The sequence below is a fragment of the Setaria viridis genome, chromosome 8 (genome assembly GCF_005286985.2).
Source record: "Setaria viridis chromosome 8, Setaria_viridis_v4.0, whole genome shotgun sequence".
In the NCBI taxonomy this organism is placed as follows: domain Eukaryota; kingdom Viridiplantae; phylum Streptophyta; class Magnoliopsida; order Poales; family Poaceae; genus Setaria; species Setaria viridis.
This window is the reverse complement of record NC_048270.2, coordinates 34,445,648-34,469,044: the sequence shown is the minus strand read 5'-3', so window position 1 is coordinate 34,469,044 and position 23,397 is coordinate 34,445,648. Positions and strand designations below refer to the sequence as shown.

Genomic DNA, 23,397 nt, shown 5'->3' with positions numbered 1-23,397 from the left:
TATAGACCAGTACAATATATCCCCACCGGTTGCAATTAGAACATATCCTACCTTATATTAGATAGATGACAAATTCAGCTCAAAATGATTTAGATCCACATCAGTTTTTGAATAAGTAGGGGGAATTCGTAGATCCTCCGAACGTAGAGCGCGTAGGGCTTTGAAACCAAAAATGTTAGCTGCCTTCCCTTTCCTGGCTTAATTATTTTTGAGGTTGTTTTCGTCATAACTTATTTTACACTCAACAACATCACGTGAAGTTATCCCTTTCATCCATGAGTAATGGCTCTTGAAATATATCCTACTTTAGATAGGTGACAAATTCAGCTTAAAAAGATTTAGATCCACATCACCATATCACAACTTTACAGACTCTCTTTAATAAAGTGGAACATGCATGATGTGGCCAATGCCTTCACATGTCTTATGGTGAACTTGTGATGATATTCTCACCCACGGTATCAAGAAAATACCAACAAGAAACGTCACTTTTTCCTTTTATTAAGTGCACATTTTGTTGCCAACACATACCGTACAACCTAAGAAAATTAATCACTAAATGTCGAAATTGACTGGATACCATGTCATGGCTTGGTTATCTAGATAATAATTAGCTTGGGAAAAGCCAAAATCATTCTAGAGCTACATGATCTCTCATGAGTATAAATAGGTCTCGGATATGTAGTTAATCCATAACTCATTTCATTGAGACCCAGTAGCAGAAATTGAAACCCACTAGCAGCCTCATAATAGCAACAATGGCAGCCAAGATATGTACCCTCCTTGTGCTCCTTGCTCTTTCAGCTAGCGCTGCCACTGCCATCCTTATTCCACAGTGCTCCACTATTCCCCAGTACCTCCCACATCTGACAGCCCTAGGATATGGAAACCCAATTGTGCAGCCCTACAGGCTGCAGCAGGCTCTTGCAGCAAGCATCTTATCATCACCGGCCATGTCCTTACAACAACAGTCTGCCCTGTGGCAGCATCAATCCTTGGCAAGCCCTGCCGCATACTGGCAACAACAGGTTCTGTCACCATTTAGCCAACTAGCCCTGACTAGCCCAGCAGCATACTGGCAACAACAACAGTTGCTTCCATTCAACCAGCTAGCTTTAGCGAATGCCTTCTCGCAGCAACAACAGCTGCTTCCATTCAACCAGCTAGCTTTGGCGAATGCCTTCTCGCAGCAACAACAGCTTCTTCCATTCAACCAGCTAGCTTTGGCGAATGCCTTCTCGCAACAACAACAGCTGCTTCCATTCAACCAGCTAGCTTCGGCGAATGCCTTCCAGCAACAGCTGCTTCCATTCAACCAACTAGCTATCACCAACCCCGCCGCCTTCTGGCAACAACAGCAGCTACTGCGTGTCAACCCACTTGCTGCGATGAACGCCGCTGCCTTCTTGCAGCAACCAATCATTGGTTCTGGCCTTTGCTAGATCAATTATTTGTTGTACTTTTATAATAAAGTTTGCATGCCGACTCGTGTGATCCTAAGAAATAAGAAAAGTGTTGGTTGAGATTCTATTGTCCTATGTTGTCCAAGTGTATTCTGTAATTGTTCGTACCATAGTCATCAACCACCAAAAATTGTACATCGTACCTTCAGAGACGTACTTGATTATGTATGTACTAAGAAACAAATATCAAGAATTGGGAAAGTAGCTCCGAACAAGCATACTTAACTAGATGGACAGCGCAGCCACACAACGGGCGCATAGTGAAGATGTTGCTCAAGTTTAATTGAATATATATACAAAAACCCTCCGTTGTAGAGGATTGATCCTTTCCAATTACAAACATAACCATTGGACAATCAAAATCCATAACCTCTTAATCCACTTCTCCGCTGGCCACCGCTTCGCCACTAGGACGAGAGGGTGCTGCCGCCTCTGAATCCAGGACGAGAGGGTGCTGCCGCCACCACCGTTTTGCCACCAGGTCGACGCCGCTCGCACCGAGGGGATCCGCAGCCGCACGTGCATGGTCGCAGACGAGCGGGGAGGGTCCGAGGGGGGCTGCTACCCTGTCGGCAGGGTGGAGGGAGGGGGCAGCGGAGGTCGCCGGGCCACCGGGCCGCGCCACCGTCCACCGGGCAGTTGACAGGGATTTGGGGATTTCTTTGGTCAACTGGAAAGGAAAGGGCGTGATTTGTGGTCTCTGGTCAGCTGGATGAGCCTCACGTCTCGTTATTCCGCTCGCGCTCGACTCGCTTCGCTGGGCTCGTCGCCGGCTCGCCCGATTTGTAACCCCGTACGTGGGGTGGATGAGCTCGATTGGACAGTTAGATGGTCTGGCTACAGAATAGCTTATTTTGTGGCTGGCAAAAAAAAATAGATCTATATATATAGAGAGAGATATTCTCTATCCAATAGGGGCTACCCAACATCATCGATATTGTGGGTTCTCGTTTGTGCCTGAAATGCAGAAGCTAAGCCTTTGTTTGTGCCTGAAATGCAGAAGCTAAGCGTTTGTTATTGAGTATTTAATGCATATCTCAAACAACCCAAAAGGGAACATGTAACACAAGTCCATCTGATACATCGCCTCCTAAAATTCTCTTGAATTAAATGCCATCGGAATGATGCCTCCATCGAAGCCGCACCAAGCATGCACTCGCATCATCTAATAATGATAATCCTAGAAAGTAAGACAAAAAGCGTGAACATACCATAGCTAGAGTAAAAGGGTTCATAGCACTACGCAAACCCTACTGCCTTTTCTATCTTAATTCAAATATATAGCACGAATATTTCATAACTTATTTTTTTTACTAAAGTGCTTGAGATAGGAACAAGGGAATAATTTATGTGGATACTACGTTTATGAGCACATACACCATTTCATAATGGACAAGGTACGTAAAATAAACATATTAATTATTAATCATTTTCTATCTCCTTTTATTTAATTGTTGGTGTAACATTCACATATTTCCAAATTACAGATGCGGTAGATTTGTGAAGAACTCTCGGAGAAGGAAAGGCTTTTGGCAATCCAAGAAGCACTCATAGGATTTATGGTGGACGAGGTGATAATTCCCCAGAAGAATTTTATTACGATGGATATTCAGTAGCCAAACCGAGCAACACCACGACGGGAGGATCCTAAGAATTACGAGGATAAATTATTCTATATACAGTAATGGTATTAATACTAGTTTGATGTGTATAATATACTAAGAATTGTATATATAGTAGTTAAAATTAATATTATGCATATACTATCATGAAATATATATACGATATGCATACAATATGTGCATACACGTGTAAGTAGTTTACACTAAGGATGTATACGTAGAGGTGTATATATAAGTGAAGCAACAATTAGCATTAATATGGAAAATAATTCAGGTAAAAAGAAAAAATTCTTTAGTCCCGGTTGATATTATCAACTATGACTAAAGATCTTTTTTCTTTTTATCCAGAATTCTCTTTAGTCCTAGGCGAATGACCCGGGACTAAGGGAGGCTTTAGTCTTGAAAGATTAGTCCTGGTTGGATTTTCGAGATATATTAGCCTATCCAACCGGGACTAATGCCTGTTTTTCGACCAGTGGCACTTGCCCTAATACAATAATCGTTTGTTACTTTTACAGATTTCCTTATAACTTGCCCAAATTATAATTGAACATCATGGAAGGAACCACCGTGCACTAACATCAACGTTATGTGCGCACTCTTTTTCTACTTAAATTCTATACCACATCAACAATTTTACTGATTTGGCAAGATCATTAAGAGAGGCGGGGGAGTTTCATCAGATGAGAGAAGAATTTCATCCTAAAAAACCCATCAGGCCCTTAATTACAAGTCCTCAGTCTTGGTAATAGTGGAACAAAACTGTGCACTAAGAACGCCCTTAGAAGAGGCACCGGTAACCCGTCGTCTTGTTGAAAATTCTCAAGAATGCATACTTGTTGAAAATTCTCCGTTGAGTGTATGGTCTCTCCAGCGCATAAATGGTCGTGAGTTTACGTTTTCATCATCTTTAGTAAAATTAAGTCCACCGCGTAGACATCATAACACGCTCTACCCTAATTTTGTTGCGGATAATCCCAATTTTGGTTTAATAGTACATCCCAATAAAGGACGACCATACTTGTGCAACTTATCCCTTTCAACTGGATACCGTGAGGCGGACCTTGGAAAGTTTTTGAATAAGTAGGGGGAATTCGCAGATCCTCCAAACGTAGAGCACGTAGGGATTTGAAACCAAAAATGTTAAGCTGCCTTCCGTTTCTTGGCTTAATTATTTTTGAGGTTGTTTTCGTCATAACTTATTTTACACTCAACAACATCACCTGACGTTATCCCTTTCATCCATGAGTAATGGCTCTTGAAATATATCCTACTTTAGATAGGTGACAAATTCAGCTTAAAAAGATTTAGATCCACATCACCATATCACAAATTTATACTCTCTTTAATAAACTTGAATATGTATGATGTGGCCAATGCCTTCACATGTCTTATGGTGAACTTGTGATGATATTGTCACCCACGGTATCAAGAAACTACCAACAAGAAAAGTCACTTTTTTCCTTTTATCAAGTGCACATTTTGTTGCCAACACATACCGTACAACCCAAAAACATTAATCACTAAATGTCGAAATTTACTAGAAACCATGTCATGGCTTGGTTATGTAGATAATAATTAGCTTGGGAAAAGAAAAATCATGCTAGGGCTACATCACCTCCCAAGAGTATAAATAGGTCCCGAGTATGTAGCCAATCCATCACCCATTTCATTAAATCCATTAGCAACTCAGAAATCGAAACCCCACTAGCAGCCTCGTAGTAGCAACAATGGCGGCAAAGATATGTACCATGCTTGTGCTCCTTGCTCTTTCAGCTAGCCCTGCAACTGCCGTCCTTATTCCGCAGTGCTCTGCCACTATTCCCCAGTACCTCCCACATGTGACAGCACTGGGAAATGGAAACCCAATTGTGCAATCCTACAGGCTACTACCTCCCACATGTGACAGCACTGGGAAATGAAACCCAATTGTGCAATCCTACAGGCTACGACAGGCTCACGGAAAGCATCTTATCATCACCGGCTGTGTTCTTACAACAACAGTCCGCCCTATTGCAACAGCAATACTTGGCGCATCTGACAGTACAAAGCATCATGGCACAACAACAACGGGTTCTTTCACCATTCCGCCAACTATCCTTGGCTAGCACCGCTGCATACTGGCAACAACAACAGCTGCTTCCATTCAACCAGCTGGCTGTGGAGAATGCCTACTTGCAGCAACAGCAGCTACTTCCACTCAACCCACTGGTTGTTGGCAACCCTGCCGTCTTCTGGCAACAGCAGCTGCTGCCATTCACCCCATTGGCTATCTCTAACCCCGCCGCCTTCTGGCAACAACAGCAGCTACTGCGTGTCAACCCAGTTGCTGCGATGAACCCCGCTACTTTTTGGCAACAACAGCAGCTACTGCACGGCAACCCAGTTGCTGCGATGAACCCCGCCGCTTTCTGGCAACAGCAGCAACTACTGCGCGTCAACCCACTTACTGCGATGAACCTTGCCGCTTTGTTGCAGCAACCACTCGTTAGTTCTTGACTTTTCTAGATCAATTATGAAATGTACTTCTATAATAAATTTCATATGCCGGCGCGTGTGATCCTAAGGAATAAGGAAAGTGTTGATTGAGATTCTATAGTTCTATATGCTCAAGTGTGTTTGGTAATTGTTTGTGCCAAAATGACTAGTAACTCTATATCGTACATAGGTTGAACTTTTTTAGTATATATTAAGAAATACAAATATCATGAAGCATGATAGTAGCTCCGAGCATACACACTTCACTCAAGCAGGGGATTTGGATGCCAATGGAATCTCGTAATCCTGTCGCAGATAATGTGAACCCAACCACGGTTCACTCAAGTTGTTGTAAATTGAAAATTTGAGAAGGAGAGTTGACACAAACATCACCAGGCCATAAAAGATTTGTGCTGGCAGCTAAAAAGACTCTGTGCTGGCGGGCCGAGCACCCGCCAGCAACTTTGGAGCCAGCACAAATGGCGCTTTGTGCTGGCGAGGGAGCACCCACCACCACAGACCGCTCTATGCTGACGGACGACGTTAGCTACCCGCCAGGAAAGTTGATTTTTCGATTAAAAAAAGCATGCACGTCGCCCGTCGCAGTCAGGTCGCCGCCGCCCGCCGCTCGCCCCACCTGTCGTCCGCCGCCCGCCCCACCGGCCGCCATCGCCCGCCGCTCCCGCGCCCTCCCCCCACCCCCCCCTCCCCACATCGCCCCACCGCTCCTGCCAAAGCCGTGCCCGGGCCCACCCCACCGGCCACCGCTCCCACCCTCACCCGCCACCCACCGAAGTAGATAAGGATGACTCTGTGCTCCTGGATAAAATGAAGATAAGGATGGGCGGCCAGCGTCGCTCCTGGAGAGAGATAAGTAGATGGCTCTGTGCTGGCGGATGCTTAGATAGCTCACCGGCACAGAGCCATCTGTGCTGGCAGGCACTAGCCCGGCGGTCCCGATCACCTTTATGCTGGCAGGTGCTAATTCTACCTGTCAACACACTAATTTCAATGTGCCAGCACAAATCGTTTCTGACATAGTGCGTACCGAGAGAATAACGTAGCATAGACATCAAGATAGCTTCTTAAACTCCGTGTGAGTGCTCATGCATCACAGATTCACACGTGGTGCTCGTCGATAATCAATCCCAAACTTAGGCAGGACATGGATAGAAGTCACATGACATGGACGACACTAACCAAAAACTTATGTCATGCGCTGGTAGATAAGAGACAGGTAGATCGACAGAGTTTGCAGATGCGGGCCGCGTGGGACCCTCATCTTGGACGACGATGACGACGACGCCATGGCGCCCTCACCGTCCTCCTTGACGGCGGCGTCATCAGAACCGACGAAGACGACTCCATCTCCATCCCCCATGCTGAGCTCCCGCTCACCTCCGACCACTCGGCGACGATGATCTCCTGCAGTCCCCGGGGGTTGGACGTGCTCCCGAGCATGACGCGGCTGTCCTTGTCGACGACGCCGTGGACCCAGGCCTGGAAGGCGGCGAAGCCGTCCTTCGTGGCCTGGACGTCGGTGTTCACCCGGCGGACCGTCGTCTCCCTCTCCTCGGCGGCGGCGTCCGGCGACGGCGAGCAGTCGTCGAGGGCCGGGACGTGGTAGTCCTCGCTGCTCTGCGCCAGGAACCACCTGAGGAACTCCACCGTCAAGGCCACCGCTGTCGGAGGCCCCCGTCGCCGCCCCCGTTGCGCCCAGTAGCGGCAGTCGTCGTCGCTTTCGCTTCGGCCCCATTATTGCGCCTACGTCGTGATGAACTCAATGCTTTGTTTTTCTACATTGGGATGAGTACACGATCGAACCGCGGCGGTGTGCCTCGCCCTCGACTTTTTTAGCAAGAAAGAGGCAGTGCGAGGAGGCTATGGCCTACGGGGTCAATCAGTGTGCGACCTCTCCTTTCGAAATTCGAATCCAGGAACAATGAATCGGGACTCCGGCTCGATCTGGACTGCGTTTTGGGTCGGGACACATTGTTCCACTTTCATGGTGATGAAGAGATTTATCAAAGGTTTCAGAAAATTTATTTTTTTGTACCTTCGCCTTTTTACCGTAAGTTCAAAGGAGAACTAGAAGTAAAAGCTGAACGAATGAAAAGATGGTGCACATGTTTCCATTCTTCCACCTCAAAGCGAACTATTGAAGGCATAATCTTTGTAATGCTACGCAGAGTAGGCGGCCAATCTAATGTTGTGATAGCTTTACATGAATTCGAGAACAAAAACAAGGCCATTTAGGACACGTCATGAAACAACAGCCCGAATCACAAAACTCAATATTCTACTGACCCACGGTTCACTCGTATGTTATCCATCCAGCTCAATTTTTCACGGATACCGCAAGCTTAACAGTGGGTGACTGTGTAGGTGATCACTTGGATTTTGGGGTGAGCACCTTGAGTCCACCCACAAAGGGTCTTATTATGCCAGTCTCAATAGTGGATTTCATGTGAGTTTCATTAGCATTAAATTCTATGGTACATTAGCAATTTTGCTAACTTGGCAGGATCATTAAGAGAGGAGAGAGAGTTTCATTAGATGAGAGAGCAATTTCATCCCCATAAAACCCATCAGACTCAGTGCAATAAAACTGTGCACAGAGACTGGCCTTGGAGGCTCTTGAATCACAATCGACCCGTCTTCCTACTGAAAATTCTCCAGAATGCACGCTATCAGAAGAGGAGCCTCTAGTATAGTGGTTCGACTCTCCGTGGGAGCAAATTAAAGTGATCTAGAATAAAAAAATGTACAAAAAGTAGGTTGGGTTTCTCCTACTAAAAAGATAGCTAAAAAAGATAGCTCTTGCGTTGAGTGTATGGATAAATTGAGTTGGCCCGCCAGCTGCCTTCCCTTTCTTAGATTATGTTTGGGGTTCTTTTCGTCATAGCGTATTTTTCACTCAACAATGTGTCTCCTTATCCCTTTCATCCATGAGTAATGGCTCTTGGAACATATCCTACTTTAGATAGGTGACAAATTCAGCTTAAAAAGATTTAGATCCACATCACCCTATCACAACTTTAAAGACTCTCTTTAATAAAGTGGAACGCGTATGATGTGACCGATGCCTTCACATGTCTTATGGTGAACTTGTGATGATATTGTCACCCACGGTATCAAGAAAATACCAACAAGAAAAGTCACTTTTTTCCTTTTATTAAGTGCATATTTTGTTGCCAACACATACCGTACAACCTAAGAAAATTAATCACAAAATGTTGAAATTGACTAGATACCATGTCATGGCTTGGTTATCTAGATAATAATTTGCTTAGGAAAAGCAAAAATCATGCTAGAGCTATATGATCTCTCAAGAGTATAAATAGGTCCCGGATATGTAGCCAATCTATCACCCATTTCATTAAGACCCATTAGCAACTCAGAAATTGAAACCCCACTAGCAGCCTCGTAGTGGCAACAATGGTGGCCAAGATATGTACCCTGCTTGTGCTCCTTGCTCTTTCAGCTAGCGCTGCAACTGCCGTCCTTATTCCGCAGTGCTCTGCCGCTATTCCCCAGTACCTCCCTCATGTGACAGCACTGGGATATGGAAACCCAATTGCGCAATCCTACAGGCTACAACAGGCTCTCGCGGCAAGCATCTTATCATCACCGGCCGTGTTCTTACAACAACAGTCCGCCCTATTGCAGCAGCAATACTTGGCGCATTTGACATTACAGAGCATCATGGCACAACAACACCAGGTGCTTTCACCATTCAGCCGACTATCCTTGGCTAGCCCCGCCGCATACTGGCAACACCAACAGCTGCTTCCATTCAACCAGCTAGCCGTGGAGAATGCCTACTTGCAGCAACAGCAGCTGCTTCCACTCAACCCACTTGCTGTTGGCAACCCCGCCGCCTTCTGGCAACAACAACAGCTACTACGTGTCAACCCATTTTCTGCGATGAACCCCGCTGCATTCTGGCAACAACAGCAGCTATTGCGTGTCAACCCAGTTGCTGCGATGAACCCCGCCGCTTTCTGGCAACAACAACAGCTACTGCGCATCAACCCACTTGCTGCGATGAACCCCACCGCCTTATGGCAACAACAACAGCTACTGCGTATCAACCCACTTGCTACGATGAACCCTGCCGCTTTCTTGCAGCAACCAATCATTGGTTCTGGCCTTTTCTAGATCAATTATGAATTGTACTTCTATAATAAATAAGGAAGAAGGAAAGTGTTGATTGATCTATCTGCTCAAGTGTGTTTGGTAAATGTTTGTTTCGTCACGACTAGTAACTCTACATCGTACATAGGTTGACATACTTTTTTAAGGGGAAAAGCTATACGTTGCTTGGGTGATTCACGAGCTCCTGTCACCTGAATTTGGCACCGTCCGATCTGACGATCTGTTTTTTTTTCCTCCGTTCTGATCCAAATCAAAGTTGGGCTTCTTTTCTGCAGGCGGCGGGTACGCCGCCCCGTGATTATTGCGAGTCGGAGTACCAGTAGATACAGCGGTGGGGGGTGCTATCCTATCTTTGCGAGATCGCAGCGCATTTAATTTTTTGGCAGCAGTTTGCGGTCTGACGACCGGACCTGCTCCTCATTCAAACCCTCTGCCTGCCTGCCAAGGATCTCTCCTGCCTCTCTCCTTTCGTTATACATTATATTAGTAACTAACTTTAGGATTCCATATACATTAGGATTCTTAGGCCCCGTTTTCTTCCGAGCACCCGTCACATCGAATGTTTAGATACTAATTAGGAGTATTAAACATAGACTATTTACAAAATCCATTACATAAGACGAATCTAAACGGCGAGACGAATCTATTAAGCCTAATTAGTCCATGATTTGACAATGTGTTGCTACAGTAAACATTTGCTAATGATGGATTAATTAGGCTTAATTAGGCTTAATAGATTCGTCTCGCCGTTTAGATTCGTCTTATGTAATGGGTTTTGTAAATAGTCTACGTTTAATACTCCTAATTAGTATCTAAACATTCGATGTGACACGTGCTAAAAATAAGTCAATGGAAGAAAACGCCCCCTTAATGATTTACACTATACTTACAGTGATATTGTTATTGTAATTTCAATTTGTATATTGCGTAATTTTAAATCTGTGTAAATTTGCATGCTGTGTTTGCATCTTTAGAGTTTCCACTAACCCAGAATTATTTGTTCTTTGGCTGACCATAGAAAAAATATGTTCAGCTATTTTGCTTTTCCTTGTTTATATAATCTTTTTTGTTAATCGTCTGATCAGAATCTTAGGGTCAGAACTTTCAGGTGACAGATCTCTTTGCAGCACCTGGATTTTTTTCCAGTTCAAAACCGGGTGTTATTCCCCTATAAATCACCTGGGTGATTGTGGTCAGAATAACACCCGAGTTACCAGTAGACAGTCCCTTTTTAAGTATATATTAAGAAATACAAATATCATGAAGCGTGAAGGTAACTCCGAGCATAACCACTTCACTCAAGTAGGGGATTTTGGATGCCAATGGAATCTCCTCGTAAAGACCTTACTTTACGATCTTACCAAATCAGCAAAATTGCTCATGTGGTATGGAATTTATTGACCATGAAACTCTTCAGGAAACTCCCACCGAGACTGCCTAAGTTAGATACGACATGGATATACGTGACATGAACGACCCTAACCAAAAACTTATGTCATGCGCTGGTAGATCAGAGACAGGTAGATCGACAGGGTTTGCAGATGCGGGCCGCGTGGGACCCTCATCATCTTGGACGATGACGACGACGACGCCATGGCGCCCTCACCGTCCTCCTTGCCGGCAGCGTCATCAGAACCGGCGACAACTCCATCTCCATCCCCCATGCCGAGCTCCCACCTCGCTTCTGCCCACTCGCCGTCGATGATCTCCTGCAGCTCCCGGGGGTTGGACGTGCGCCCGAGCACGACGCGGCCGTCCTTGTCGGCGACGCCGCGGACCCAAGCATGGAACGCGGCGAAGCCATCCTTCGTGGCCTGGGCGTCGGCGCTCACCCGGCGGACCGTCGTCTCCCGCTCCTCGGCGGCGTCCCAGCGACGGCGAGTAGTCGTCGAGGGCCGGGACGCGGTAGTCCTCGCTGCTCTGCGCCAGGAACCACCTGAGGAACTCCACCGGCAATGCCACCGCCTTCACCGCCGTCGGAGCCCCGTCGCCGCCGCCGTTGCGGCCAGTTGCAGCAATCGTCGTCGCTTTCGCTTCGGCCCCATTATTGCGCCTCCGCGCGCCGTGAGCTCGATGCTTTGTGTTTCTTCATTGCGATGAGGACTCAATCGATCCGCGGCGGTTAGCCTCGCACTCGACCTTTGTAGCTTAGAGGCAGAGCTAGGTTAGGGATATGATCAATCTCGGCGTCCGTCGTCTCTTTTCCAATCCAATCAGGAATCGAGACTCCAGCTCGATCTGAACTCCTTTTCGGTCGGCAGACCCTTGCTAGATCTTTGAGAAGTTACCAAAGTTTCCTGGTGAAGAAATTATCAAAGTTTCAGAAGCTCCATTCTTGTACTTCTTTTCCCTCAGCATTCCATTGCTAGATCTTCGAAAGAAGAAAAACACACAGACGTGCTTCAAGGAGACTAGGTGGTCCGATCCATGTACCAAAAGATGTGCCAGTTTTCATTCTTTCACGTCAAAGTGAAGGCATAATCTTTGTAAATGCTATGCAGAGTAGGTGGCCAATATAATCTGTGCTAGCTTACATGAATTCAAGAACGAAAAGAAAAAAGATCATTTAAGGCATGTTATGAAACAGGAGCCCAAATCACAAAACTCAAATGACCCTCAGTTCATTTCTACGTTATCCATCCAGCTCAATTTTTCACGGATACCGCAAGCTCAACTGTGGGTGACTGTAGGTCACTTAGATTTTGGGGTGAGCACCTCGAGTCCACCCATGAAGGGTCTTAGAGGCTCTGGAATCACAATCGACCCGTCGTCCTGTTGAAAATTCTCCAGAATGCATACTATCAGACGAGGCACTGCAACAGCTGTTGCGTTGAGTGTATGGACAAATTGAGTTGGCCCGCCAGCTGCCTTCACTTTCTTGGCGTTCGCCGGTGGAGGCTCTGTGGGTGCTGGACGATAACGGATGCCTAGCCGCCTACTTTGATAGTCTGTGCAGTTAGATGCACTGGAGATCTGCAAGTTTTCATCACGAACTATCAAAAAGACTGAATGAAATGGGATGAGCAGGAAACGGTAGATGTGGAGGCCTGGAACCCTTACCTCACCATATCGCTCTAGGCCTGGCATCCACGCTTCAATGTCAAATTTCCGGTAAGCTGGTGCACCCAAATCCCCAGTTGCCATATCCAAAGTTCTATTAAAAAAAGAATATTGGCATTGGTATTACACTCGTGTCAATGAAATTCCATCTCCAAAACAGATAAGGCACACAAATTAAGAGGAACAGGATGTACTTGAAATGAAGTCCAAGTGATGCATAAAGATCCTCTTCAATCGTAATTAGTTCTTCATGCCATTTGTCACTTTCCTCTGGTCGACAGAATATGAACATCTCAACCTTGCTAAATTGATGTACTCGATAGAGGCCCCTGTTCAGGATAAAAGGACATAAACGTAGCAACTTTACAAAGGCACTGTAAAATAAATCTCAATGCAGAGCAAGTGAAAAGTCTGCTTATCAATTACTGTTTTATGCCATCAAAAAATAGACTGCTTATCAATTACTGTTTTATGCCATCAAAAAATAGAACCACCACATAATCTCACTACACCTACTTTTTCATGCTATGGTGAAATTTCATAAATCAAATAAAAAAAATTGAACCACATAATCTCACTACACCTACTTTTTCATGCTATGCTGAAATTTCATAAATCAATAAACTCAATCAGTCATAATCTTTAAGGCGAAAGGAGAACAGACTAACCTAGTAGCAGCACCTGCTGCACCAGCTTCCGTGCGGAAACAGTGTGAATAGGCTACATATTTTAAAGGCAAAGCAGATTCGAGAAGTATTGAGTCCATGTGGATGCCTCCAACAGGAATTTCAGCAGTTCCAATGAGACACTGATCGCTGTTCTCAATTGAATAGACCTACACAGCAGAGTGCAAGAGATCATATTAGCATCAGTAAAACTAGAACTCAAATGTACCCTTCTGAGGAAGAGAAACGAAGGTATTGAAATTTGAAAAGCAAAGAATGCCACAGAAACCTAGAGGGCATATCAGGGGCAAACAAATACTCCTACTCAGTAAAGGGTGAAATTTTGGGACACGTGTGGTCAAGTTTTATAAAATTTGGCTCTTGATATCCTTTTGAATTTTGAGATTGAAGATTTGAAATGATAGGATTAGAGTCATCTTGAAAAGTAGTTCCACTTTTCAAACTATTATGACTTCCCTGTTACTTTTTAATAAATATATTATAACAGAATTAGTGGCTAATCTTATGTTTTGGAGACTCCATAGATGCCCAAAACAGAAAAACTTTTGTGATCACAGGGAATACTCCACAATACCAAACAGTTGATAATGCAAACATATGACAATAGCAAAAACTAGTCATTAGACCAAAGGGGTGCTTGAGTGGCTATTCTCATGCCATTTATGATATAAATAATTAATAGTGAATACTATGCTTAACAAGGGAGATCATACCTGAGTATTTTGGGCCCTTGGCTGGAAGCCGCATTTCTCAACAACAGATGACCGTACAATCTCTGGAGTTATGAGTGGTGTGAAACCCTTCTTTGCGACCTCCGAGATAGCCCAATTTACAAGAGCCATCTCCAACAAAACAGCTTCATTCTTTAAGTAGTAGAACTTTGAACCACTGACCTGTGCAACACAGTATGGATCTTTTGTAAAAAAGAAAGACCCAACAATACATCCACTTTTATAAGAATTTCATAACATAGACAAACTAACTAGATCCATTTTCATAGAGAATTTCAGACCTATTTACTTAATGTCATGCAGTTTGACTTTGGGTGTCCCAAGTCCCAACAAACCTCTTAGTCAACAACTTTCTAGAATGTGTTTAAATATGAGTGAATTCCCTCAATGCCGTTGGAATTTATAACGATTCCCTCAATGCCATCGAAATTTTTCTCTTCCCCTCACTACCACTAATTCTAATTTCCTTTCCCTTCATTGCAATTCCGTTAGATTTTCCGTCTCAGCTCGTCCTCTCCACTAGAGGCGTACGTGTACGCGGCAACATTGGCCTTGGGCGCGACGATGAGGACGCGCGTGGTGCAGACAGCGCCGACGATGCCGGGGATCCCAGACGCGGCCTCAAACCTGGCCCATGATGACTGCGGCGGCAGGGCTGTCTGGCCAGATGACCTCGGCGAGCCGAGAACGCCGATTGCTAATAGAACTCGATTCCGTCAATGGTCATATAGATAAGGTTCCAGTGGGGCCACGTTGTCAGTGTCATATGGATGGAGAATCTAACGGAATGGCAATGAAGGGAAAGGAAATTAGAAACAGTGGCAGTGCAGGGAAGAGAAAAATTTCGATGGCATTGAGGGAATCGTTATAAATTCCAATGGCATTGAGGGAATTCACTCTTTAAATATAGAGTGGAAGTAAAGTTGTCAGAGCTATACCTCAGCTGCTGCATCAAAATCAAATAAATCAAGTTCCTTTCCCAGCTGAAGGTGATCTTTGATTGTGAAATTGAAGCTCCTCTGACTTCCTACCTACACAGTTCAAACAAAAGAAATTATTGATCTACAAAGTGAAGGCAGCAGGAAATATATACAGCAACACGCTACCTCCTTCCTGACAACAGAGCTTTCCTCACCGCCTACAGGAACATCTGGATGTGTAGCGTTAGGAATACTTTGTGCTTCAAGTTGAAGCTTATCGGTCAGCTCAACAAGATCCTCTTCAAGTCCAATAAGTGCCTCTTTCAGGTTCTTGCCTGTAAAAACTCAAATAAGTAAAAAAAATCCTTAACTTCCTGCTCGAACTTTAAAAAGTGTTTATTATACCTTCTTCAACAAGGGCTTGGCGCACAGATGGGTCTAGTTTCCCTTTCATCTTGTTAGCAACTGCATTTCTTTCAGCTCGGAGCCGTTCAACCTCCTGCCATCTGTCATAATTAGAAATTGTTGCCATGTTTCTGTTACCACCATATTACAGTCTGGAACTTCTAATAAACTCTCACGGAAAATCTGCCGCACTTTCGAAAAAAAAAGAACAGTCTGGAACTGAATAACCAACTGTGTTCAGCAATTGTGTGTATAGAAACATGTTTAACTATTATATATGTCCTCAGCAGAAGATAAAACTTCTATAAAGGAACTATTTAAAGGGAACTAGCAGATGTACACCATTAACAAAATTGCACATGAACAAGCACTAAGAACCTGAGGATCTTAAAATTTTCGCAATTTAGCTTTGCTATCATAAAAGACAAATTGACAAGAGGACAGTCTTAAATCAGTTAAGGGTCAACCAAAGCCACCTAAAATCGGGCACAGGAGAACTCTGGGGCATGATTGGAACAATACAGATCATTCAGCTGAACACAGAAGATGGCAATTGGGATGAAACTGGAAGCATCGTCGCCAATAGACCTGTGTAGTTTCTGTCATGTTTTGGTTACATAGCTTTCAAATTTTAATAGGCGTGCCTAATGGGTTTCTTTGATCTTACTTGTTAGTAGTGTCTCTACCTGAAACAGGTAACGATTACACTAGAGGTAAGATGCGGTTAGAGGTCAAACTGTCTCTCTTTCTATGTCATTGCTGTAAACTCTAAAACTCTGTTGTATTTCCGTTCTTGTTAATGGAAATGGAGGACAGACTCAATTCAGAAAAAACAAAAACAAAGCCATCTAAAGGTTGAGCTTTCAAGAATATGTACATATTCATTATAATTCAATGTTGACATAACATCAATGCATTATTATAAGGTATGTCTGGAAGAGCTCCATAACAAGCACCAGGTCAGTATGAGTTCCTACATTCAACTTTCACGGGCAATGGGTTTGTCCACTCTAAATCACCTTTAGTGAGCATTGAATTTGCATGGAATTAGTGGGCTATGTGCTTGAATGTCAATCTAATGTATAAAAAAACTGTGACTTATGCTAAACACAAAATTATCTTTGCTACAAATAAACATCACGATTTATGTCCAATTTTTAAGTTCAGTTTCTAATTTTTGCTAGCCAGAAGGATACCACAAGGTACAAGCTTAGTTTGTCAACCATACCATTGGACAGTTGAAACAACAGTTTAAAAGTAAATTCAGAAGAAAATTGGGATTCCATGAAAATTGTAGCAACCATCTGCACACCACTCGAAGGCATCATAATCCACGCACTAGAACATGAACTACTCACAGTGCAAGCTTTCAGTTGGACTATTGCCCAATCTAACGAAGCACAATCAGACAGCTTGAGCAATTGGAACAAAGAGCTACGACATTGTGAAAGCTCCTGACCTTCTGCAGCGCGAGGTACTGGTCATAGAGCTTCAGGACGAGGTCGAGGTTCGCAGCGGAGTTCCTGCTCCGGATGTTGTCAGCGACGGCGTCCCGGTTGTCCCGGATCCATTTGAAGTCAATCGACGCCTTCCACTGCGGCCTCACCGCACCACCTCCACCTGCACCCGCGCCGCTGCCGACTGCAGCCAAAACCGAAGCTTAGATGTACGGCTACGAACGAATCAACGAAAGAAGGCTAAAGCTCTTACCTTTGGTGTCGGGCTCGACGGCGGTCGTGGCGGCGGCGGCGGAGGAGCAGAAGAGGAGGCGGGGATGGGGGCGGCGGAGGAGGGAGCGGGTCAGGGTCCGGAGCGGAGAAAAGGAAGCTGTGGTTGTGGCGGCGGATGAGGAGAGGAAGCGGCCGCAGGTCAGCATCTCGCCGGCGAGGTGGAGGTGGCCGGCGGGCGGCGGGCCGGCGGATAGGTGACGGGGATAAGAAAAGGTGGGGTTTTTGGGGCGCACGGGGCAGCGACTTGGCAATGGCAACGGTGAATGCTAACCGTCCGATCAGACAGGTCGATGAGATCGCTCATCGCTGTGCTTGTGAATACGGATGAAATTCGGATCCAATTCGCATCGGGTAGCATTTTTATCACATTTTAAGTCGAATACGAATTTGGATATTTTTAAATACAAATACAAAACAAATGTCTTTAATTCGGATATCCATCGAATATTTACTCGGTTTGAAGATAACATTTATCTAGTTTATTTGTTGATGGTTGTAATAACAAAACTTTTATACAAGTAGAGACCAAAGTATGAGTAAGTGCAAACAAAAATTGCTCATGAAAATACTGCATTAATTAATAATTATTTGATTTTAGTGCAATCTATGAAACAATAATATATGGATAAATATATATTTTAATAAATATAAATATTTATCAATGAATAATAAAAATTGTACAAAAAATGTTTTTATTAATAAATAGATAAACTAGAGTATTTAAAAATAAAATTAATACTCACATAAATATTTATTATTAAATTTAATGACATTGGTCACTAAAATTAGAGATAAATTTTAAATAGTTTTATGGGTACAATATTAGTAATAAAAAATTGATATAATTAACTATTAGTTATAAAAATAAATTTTGAATGGTTTGAATGATATATTGTCATTATTAATATTTAAAGTAACATCATTTATCATTAGTTATAGAGATAACTAGCAGTTTCATATGGTCGGATACGGATAGTGTCGGATATTGTTGAATACAAATGTGGAATCGGATAGAAAAAATCAAGAAAAACGAATTCGAATATATCCATTTTAGTACCATATTAAATTCGGATATGAATACGAATATCCATATTTGTTGTTTTAGTGGATACGGATTCAGATAATTCGGATATCCATTTTCACATTTCCATCCCTACTTGTGAAATCATTTTGTTGTGACAGAATTACTTTGTAATAAGACAATGCTAAGGTATGCCTTTATTCTTCTATAATTATTATTGTTATAAATCAGAAAAAGGATCTCTGGAAGAAGGAAATACAGTGTGTGTGTGTATAGTAGGTATTTGAATTATTATTTGGCATACAAATAATCTACAAAGCTTGTTGAGCAAACATCACAAAGTCAAGTATTTTCTTTATAATCGCTCATCTTTTTCTTAATTCATAAATTTGGCATACCATGCTATGTGTTTACAAGAATGTTAAATCGACAAACACACGAGAAAAGGCGTATAAAATGAATAGGGCTAGAACATAGAGCAAACAACCAAACATATTATATTTTATATTTAAAATATGAAATGAGGATCAATTTAGAAATAAAAACAATTTGTATTTTTTTTAGATTTTTTTTAACTTTTTGGTGTACTAACACTAACATTTGACCAAGATCCTCGTTGGAAACACTTTTTTAGAGGGGAAAGGTCAAGTGGTCAACCAAGAACGCATCCTTTGCACAACCGCGTCAGCGTCACGCCATCACCTCCGCACGCGCACACCTCCCCCACCGTCAGCCGCGCGTTCTCCGGCGACCACCACCACCGACATCACCCATCTCCCCCGCAGGCCGGCGGCGATGGCGGCCCGCGGCGGGCAGTCCTACGGGTTCCCGATCTACTGCGCCGCCTGGCTCCCCCTCGCCCACATCGTCAATCCGGACCCTCCCGCCACCGATGCGGACGCGGATGCCGCCTCCTCCTCCCCTCCGCCGCCCCCGATGGCCGCCCTCGGCGGCGGCGGCGGGGAGGGCCGGAGCGGCGTGCCCAACAAGCTCGTCGTGGCCGCGCTGGACCCCGCCGCTGCGGCGGGGGAAGAGGCGGCCCTCTCCCCTGAAGCGGTGAGCGATCCGTCCCATCCCAGATCCTGCGCCGATCTAGGCCGTGTGTGAGGATCCCGTGCTTATCTGGTGTCTCGTGGCGGTGTTGGGCAGGTTGTTGAGGTCAACACCGAGGAGGAGGTGCCGTATAGGATGGCCGTCCACCCGCGCGGCGACGGCGTGCTCTGCGCCTTCCCCAACGGATGCAGGTTGGTGCCCTCCTCGCCTCGGGTCACGTCCTTGGAGTTCCATACTCGATGCGCACGTACGCCGTGTGCGTCTGCTCCTGTTGCTTGATATTGGTACTTGTTGGTTGTGAATTCTGATTTGTGCTGGTGATCAAAATGTGATACATTTGTATCCTTCTATGGCTTGTGTCGGTAATGTAATCAGTTAATTTGCTGCTTCTGTGTTGCTTAAGCTCGGAATAGTTAGTTGGGATTGTTTTGTGAAATTCTACTCGGTTGTCAAATAAGTTGTGACTAGTGATAGTGTTTTGTTTTTGGTTCCAAGGAATGCATTGTAATGTAGCCTAGGCCAATTCTATTCGAGAAGATAGTTTCTGATGTTGATTCTTTTTGGTAACAAGTGACATGGCCTGAAGGGGATTGTGGTATTTGTGAATTGTCTTGTTATGTAGCCTAGCCTTTCCATGCAAGATTCTTCTTTAACAGGTTGAGGCATGTTAGATTAGTTCCTGCTTCTATATCTAATTTACTGTCCTGTTTGGTATTTTGGTAGCCTATCTCGAAGCATTGTTCGGCCATGCAGCTTGCTTAGTTATTATTGATGAATTAGTGGTTCAGAAAGTAGCAGCTGCAAAAGATAATGAGGATGTCCCCCCCCCCCCCCCCCCTCCCCCTCCCCCTCCCTCTAACTTGTAAATTTTTCCTGCCGTAGTTTTAACTATGAAAACACCCATGTAGGTTGTATCGATGGGAATCACAGGAAGGAGACGAACCACGTAACCTAGCTTTGGAGGCTGACCAGGAAGCATTAGCGGAGCTAACAGATGTTGGTTTGCAGTTGGCCGTATCATTCAGTGGAGAAGGTTCAATACTTGCCACTGGTGGTGAGGTAAGTTAATATGGCATATTTTTCATTGATTTTACTGTTTACTAGTTCTTGTAGATATTTTAGTACTTTTGTTCCTTAGGAGTATTATTCCTTTTCTGTTGTGAATATATCTGAAGGAACACTCTAGGTACTTCAAGTACCTAGTTTGGAAATTATTCTATTTTCAACTTTATTTCATAAGCTAAGCAAGATATGATTATTCGTTTTTGTTCTGCTTATTCTGACATCACAAAAGTCAAACAATGTCTTACGAAGATCTGATAGATCTAGTTGCTTGTAGGGGTGCTATTCTTCTGGCGTATGCAGCTAGCAATGTAAACTACATTCTGTGGTCATCATGAGCTACACTTTTGCATACTTGCTAATGTAGCCACATAATTAACTCGTTTAAGCAACTAAACAAGCATTTGACAAAATTGACAACATTTGTTATGGAGGATTCTATGAAGAGGTGGCTGTATACTTTTTATGTTAGCCAAAGAGATTCTTCTTGTTTCATGGTCTTCATGGCACAGAATTCTTTGGCAAGAATGTAAAGCTAGGGTGTCTTTAGTAATTGAACAAAATTGTAGCACTTTAACATGAGAGACAAGCTAACATTTGAGTAGTTCTTGAGATGTGCTTTTCCAGATTTCATTGGCTACTGTTTTATACGTGATTGCTTCATCACCTTAAGCTATATTTAAGCAAGTCTATGCTTATCAGTTTCTGTAGGTTTATCCATTGTTGACGGGTTTTTAATAATCATTTCTTGCTGGCAGAAAATTCCTAACACTTGGCCTTGCTTTTACATTATAGTAATGCAAATATGGTTTGCCTTCATTTAAGTGATAACTTTATTAAGCATGATCTTGCATTTATGCTTTGAGGATTTGTTTATAGTTTCTTGTTTCAGGGAGGTTCTGTTATGGCACTGGAATTGTTTTATTATTGACATGTCTTCATTTGTTTCTATATTTTTGTAGGACGGACATTTAAGGGTCTTCAAATGGCCTGCCTTGGAGTCTGTTCTCACAGAAGCTGATACTAAAACCTCAATTAAGGATCTTAGTTTCAGGTGAAGAAGTGGCAATCAAACTTATATTCCCTTATTAATATTATTTGCAAGATACTGATGGAATTTTTGTGCTTCTAAAACCTGCTTTCAGTACCGATGAGAAGTTTCTTGCTGTGAATAGGAGCAGTGGTCCATGTAAAGTGTGGGATTTGCTGTCATCCGAAGTTGTAGCTAATCTCCCAAGAGAAGCAGTGAGTGTTGTTTTTTGACAGAATTCATAAGGTTAACGATTCAATGTCATTAATTTAATGATTTTGTATCTTGTTTAAGTGAGTTGCTGATCTGTACATTTCCAGGGAGAAATATTTGGATTCTGCAGATTCTCCAATAAGACTGACAATAGTAACGTCTTATTTATAGCTGCAATGCAAGGTGACATTAAGATTTAAGTTGACCTTGTTACTAATCACATTTGTTAATGAGCTTGAAGCATGACAATAACAAAATAATGCTGATTTTTAGGTGACTATTGGAAAATAATATCTTGGGATACTACCTCATGGACAAGAGTTGGATCAAAGAAAATAACTCGAGAGGCTATTTCAGCTTTCGCTGTGTCACCTGATGGTGCTCTTCTGGCAATGTGAGCATGGAATAATATTGTTGCCATCATTCCATTTAGGTACTCAGCTTTAGGAGATAACATGGCTGTATTTTCTTGGAAATCTTATGTTTTGCCCTTGATACCCAGTGGAACAATTGAAGGAACCGTCATCGTACTAGGGTCAAAAGATATGCGAACACTCATAACAGTTAAAAAGGCACATCTTGGCATTGTTACTACGCTGGGCTTCTCCCAGGATTCAAGGTTAGATCTACTTCAGTTGAGTCCTAAAAATCAAAAATGCAATTTCTCAATGTAGTTGGTTTACATCATTTCAGAACCTTGCTGTCAACTTCCTTTGACTCAACTGCAAGAGTGACGTCAGTTGGGTCCCCTAAGAGTAATGGTATGAGGCATCTTTGGTTCTTAGATTTATTTCACCCAGCCATTCTTTGCAATTCTTATTCTAAAAATGGATGCTTTTGTCTTGACAGGTTCAAATGTATGGCCTATGATACTAGTTATCATTCTAGCAATTTTGGTATACTACTGTATGCAACACAAGGCAGAGCTTTTGGCAATTTTGCCGCGTTGAGATAGATTTTTGATCAGGCACAACTGATATCGCATTTACTTGCCTTTGTGATTACTGATCCTCAGCTTGAGATATATGCGGTATTGCTTTAGAATTGAGCAATTTTGTCTTAGGTCAACTGTCACTATTGTATCTAGGTAAGCGAAACAGCAAAAGGTGTTGAGGCCTTTACCTTGTCATGCTTGTGTAAAAAGGGGGGCATGCACTCATGTTGTCAAAAGTTTTGTAAGTTGATGGCTGCGAGAGTTGTCTGTAGCTATGTTTCTTCTTGCTCCAAGTTAGGAGGAGAATGCCCCCAAGAGTTCAATATAGAGAGTTCAACGACAGTTTATTTTGTATTTGTATGCCAAAACAATTTATAAACCTATTAAAGCTGTATGAAAGTTACTTTTAACGAAGAAAAAAAATGCAAATTGCCTCTTGGTGCCTATGCATGTGATGACCAATCTTGGATGATGAAAAAGGGTTGTCCCACTGTGCTCTGCATCTCTGTGTTCGGATTTAAGGAACCGTATGGGTTGGTTTGTCCTTGCCTTTGATGTGTTTGCTGCAGTATATTTTGTACACGCCGATGTATTATAGTCAATGTTGTCAACTTTCTTAACCGTCCCTGCTAGGTACTATACACGTATCCCAGCAGTGGCGTGCAGTCTACAGACAGATAAAACTTCTGGGTGAACGCACATGCTGCAGTCACACAAAACAGCTAGCTTGAAAAAGAGACATCCCAAATGGGTCAACATGTGCACTGCGCATGACCTTATCCTAAACCTACATGAATTGTGAGAGGTACACCTAATTTTAGCTTTTATAAA

General features: G+C 43.4%; 5 protein-coding genes across 6 annotated transcripts; 4 read left to right on the top strand and 1 right to left on the bottom strand.

Moving 5' to 3' along the window:
• The first annotated feature begins 690 nt into the window (after positions 1 to 690).
• LOC117833836 (uncharacterized) lies at positions 691 to 1,640 on the top strand. The gene has a single exon (XM_034713434.2). The coding sequence runs from the start codon at positions 759 to 761 to the stop codon at positions 1,440 to 1,442; it is 684 nt and encodes a 227-aa protein (XP_034569325.1). The 5' UTR covers positions 691 to 758; the 3' UTR covers positions 1,443 to 1,640.
• A 2,906-nt stretch (positions 1,641 to 4,546) lies between these two features.
• On the top strand, positions 4,547 to 5,584 carry LOC117834557 (zein-alpha A30). The gene is made up of 2 exons (XM_072290314.1): positions 4,547 to 4,970; positions 5,041 to 5,584. The coding sequence occupies exons 1-2, from the start codon at positions 4,816 to 4,818 to the stop codon at positions 5,582 to 5,584; spliced, it is 699 nt and encodes a 232-aa protein (XP_072146415.1). The 5' UTR covers positions 4,547 to 4,815.
• A 3,364-nt stretch (positions 5,585 to 8,948) lies between these two features.
• On the top strand, positions 8,949 to 9,782 carry LOC117833770 (zein-alpha A30). The gene has a single exon (XM_034713373.2). It carries the CDS (start codon positions 9,002 to 9,004, stop codon positions 9,722 to 9,724), a length of 723 nt encoding a protein of 240 aa, XP_034569264.1. The 5' UTR covers positions 8,949 to 9,001; the 3' UTR covers positions 9,725 to 9,782.
• A 2,369-nt stretch (positions 9,783 to 12,151) lies between these two features.
• Positions 12,152 to 17,481, bottom strand: LOC117834102 (serine--tRNA ligase, chloroplastic/mitochondrial). 2 transcript variants are annotated; one of them, XM_034713720.2, is made up of 10 exons: positions 17,234 to 17,481; positions 16,983 to 17,164; positions 15,524 to 15,617; positions 15,305 to 15,453; positions 15,137 to 15,229; positions 14,181 to 14,360; positions 13,450 to 13,616; positions 12,976 to 13,110; positions 12,782 to 12,875; positions 12,152 to 12,694 (listed from the first exon to the last, which is right to left on the bottom strand). In XM_034713720.2, exons 1-10 carry the CDS (start codon positions 17,397 to 17,399, stop codon positions 12,413 to 12,415), a joined length of 1,542 nt encoding a protein of 513 aa, XP_034569611.1. In that variant the 5' UTR covers positions 17,400 to 17,481; the 3' UTR covers positions 12,152 to 12,412. The 2 variants fall into 2 exon arrangements, with proteins under 2 accessions (XP_034569611.1, XP_072151804.1); XM_072295703.1 differs by lacking the exon at positions 17,234 to 17,481 and having other exon boundaries at positions 15,524 to 15,624; positions 16,983 to 17,143.
• A 1,451-nt stretch (positions 17,482 to 18,932) lies between these two features.
• LOC117833568 (SEC12-like protein 2) lies at positions 18,933 to 23,010 on the top strand. Its single transcript, XM_034713121.2, has 10 exons — positions 18,933 to 19,330; positions 19,424 to 19,518; positions 20,236 to 20,386; positions 21,352 to 21,443; positions 21,535 to 21,634; positions 21,740 to 21,815; positions 21,906 to 22,026; positions 22,135 to 22,251; positions 22,326 to 22,393; positions 22,482 to 23,010. The coding sequence occupies exons 1-10, from the start codon at positions 19,070 to 19,072 to the stop codon at positions 22,580 to 22,582; spliced, it is 1,182 nt and encodes a 393-aa protein (XP_034569012.1). The 5' UTR covers positions 18,933 to 19,069; the 3' UTR covers positions 22,583 to 23,010.
• The last annotated feature ends 387 nt before the right edge of the window (positions 23,011 to 23,397 follow it).

Bases quoted from the DNA above. Each gene is read 5' to 3' on its own strand.
- LOC117833836 (XM_034713434.2), top strand. From the start codon at position 759: ATGGCAGCCAAGATATGTACCCTCCTTGTGCTCCTTGCTCTTTCAGCT.
- LOC117834557 (XM_072290314.1), top strand. From the start codon at position 4,816: ATGGCGGCAAAGATATGTACCATGCTTGTGCTCCTTGCTCTTTCAGCT. The intron at 4,971-5,040 runs GCTACTACCTCC...AGGCTACGACAG, and splicing joins CCAATTGTGCAATCCTACAG to GCTCACGGAAAGCATCTTAT.
- LOC117833770 (XM_034713373.2), top strand. From the start codon at position 9,002: ATGGTGGCCAAGATATGTACCCTGCTTGTGCTCCTTGCTCTTTCAGCT.
- LOC117834102 (XM_034713720.2), bottom strand. From the start codon at position 17,399: ATGCTGACCTGCGGCCGCTTCCTCTCCTCATCCGCCGCCACAACCACA. The intron at 15,454-15,523 runs GTATAATAAACA...GAGTTTTTACAG, and splicing joins CCAAGCCCTTGTTGAAGAAG to GCAAGAACCTGAAAGAGGCA. The intron at 12,876-12,975 runs GTACATCCTGTT...TTTTTTTAATAG, and splicing joins TCACTTGGACTTCATTTCAA to AACTTTGGATATGGCAACTG.
- LOC117833568 (XM_034713121.2), top strand. From the start codon at position 19,070: ATGGCGGCCCGCGGCGGGCAGTCCTACGGGTTCCCGATCTACTGCGCC. The intron at 21,816-21,905 runs GTGACATTAAGA...GCTGATTTTTAG, and splicing joins ATTTATAGCTGCAATGCAAG to GTGACTATTGGAAAATAATA. The intron at 22,394-22,481 runs GTATGAGGCATC...TTGTCTTGACAG, and splicing joins TGGGTCCCCTAAGAGTAATG to GTTCAAATGTATGGCCTATG.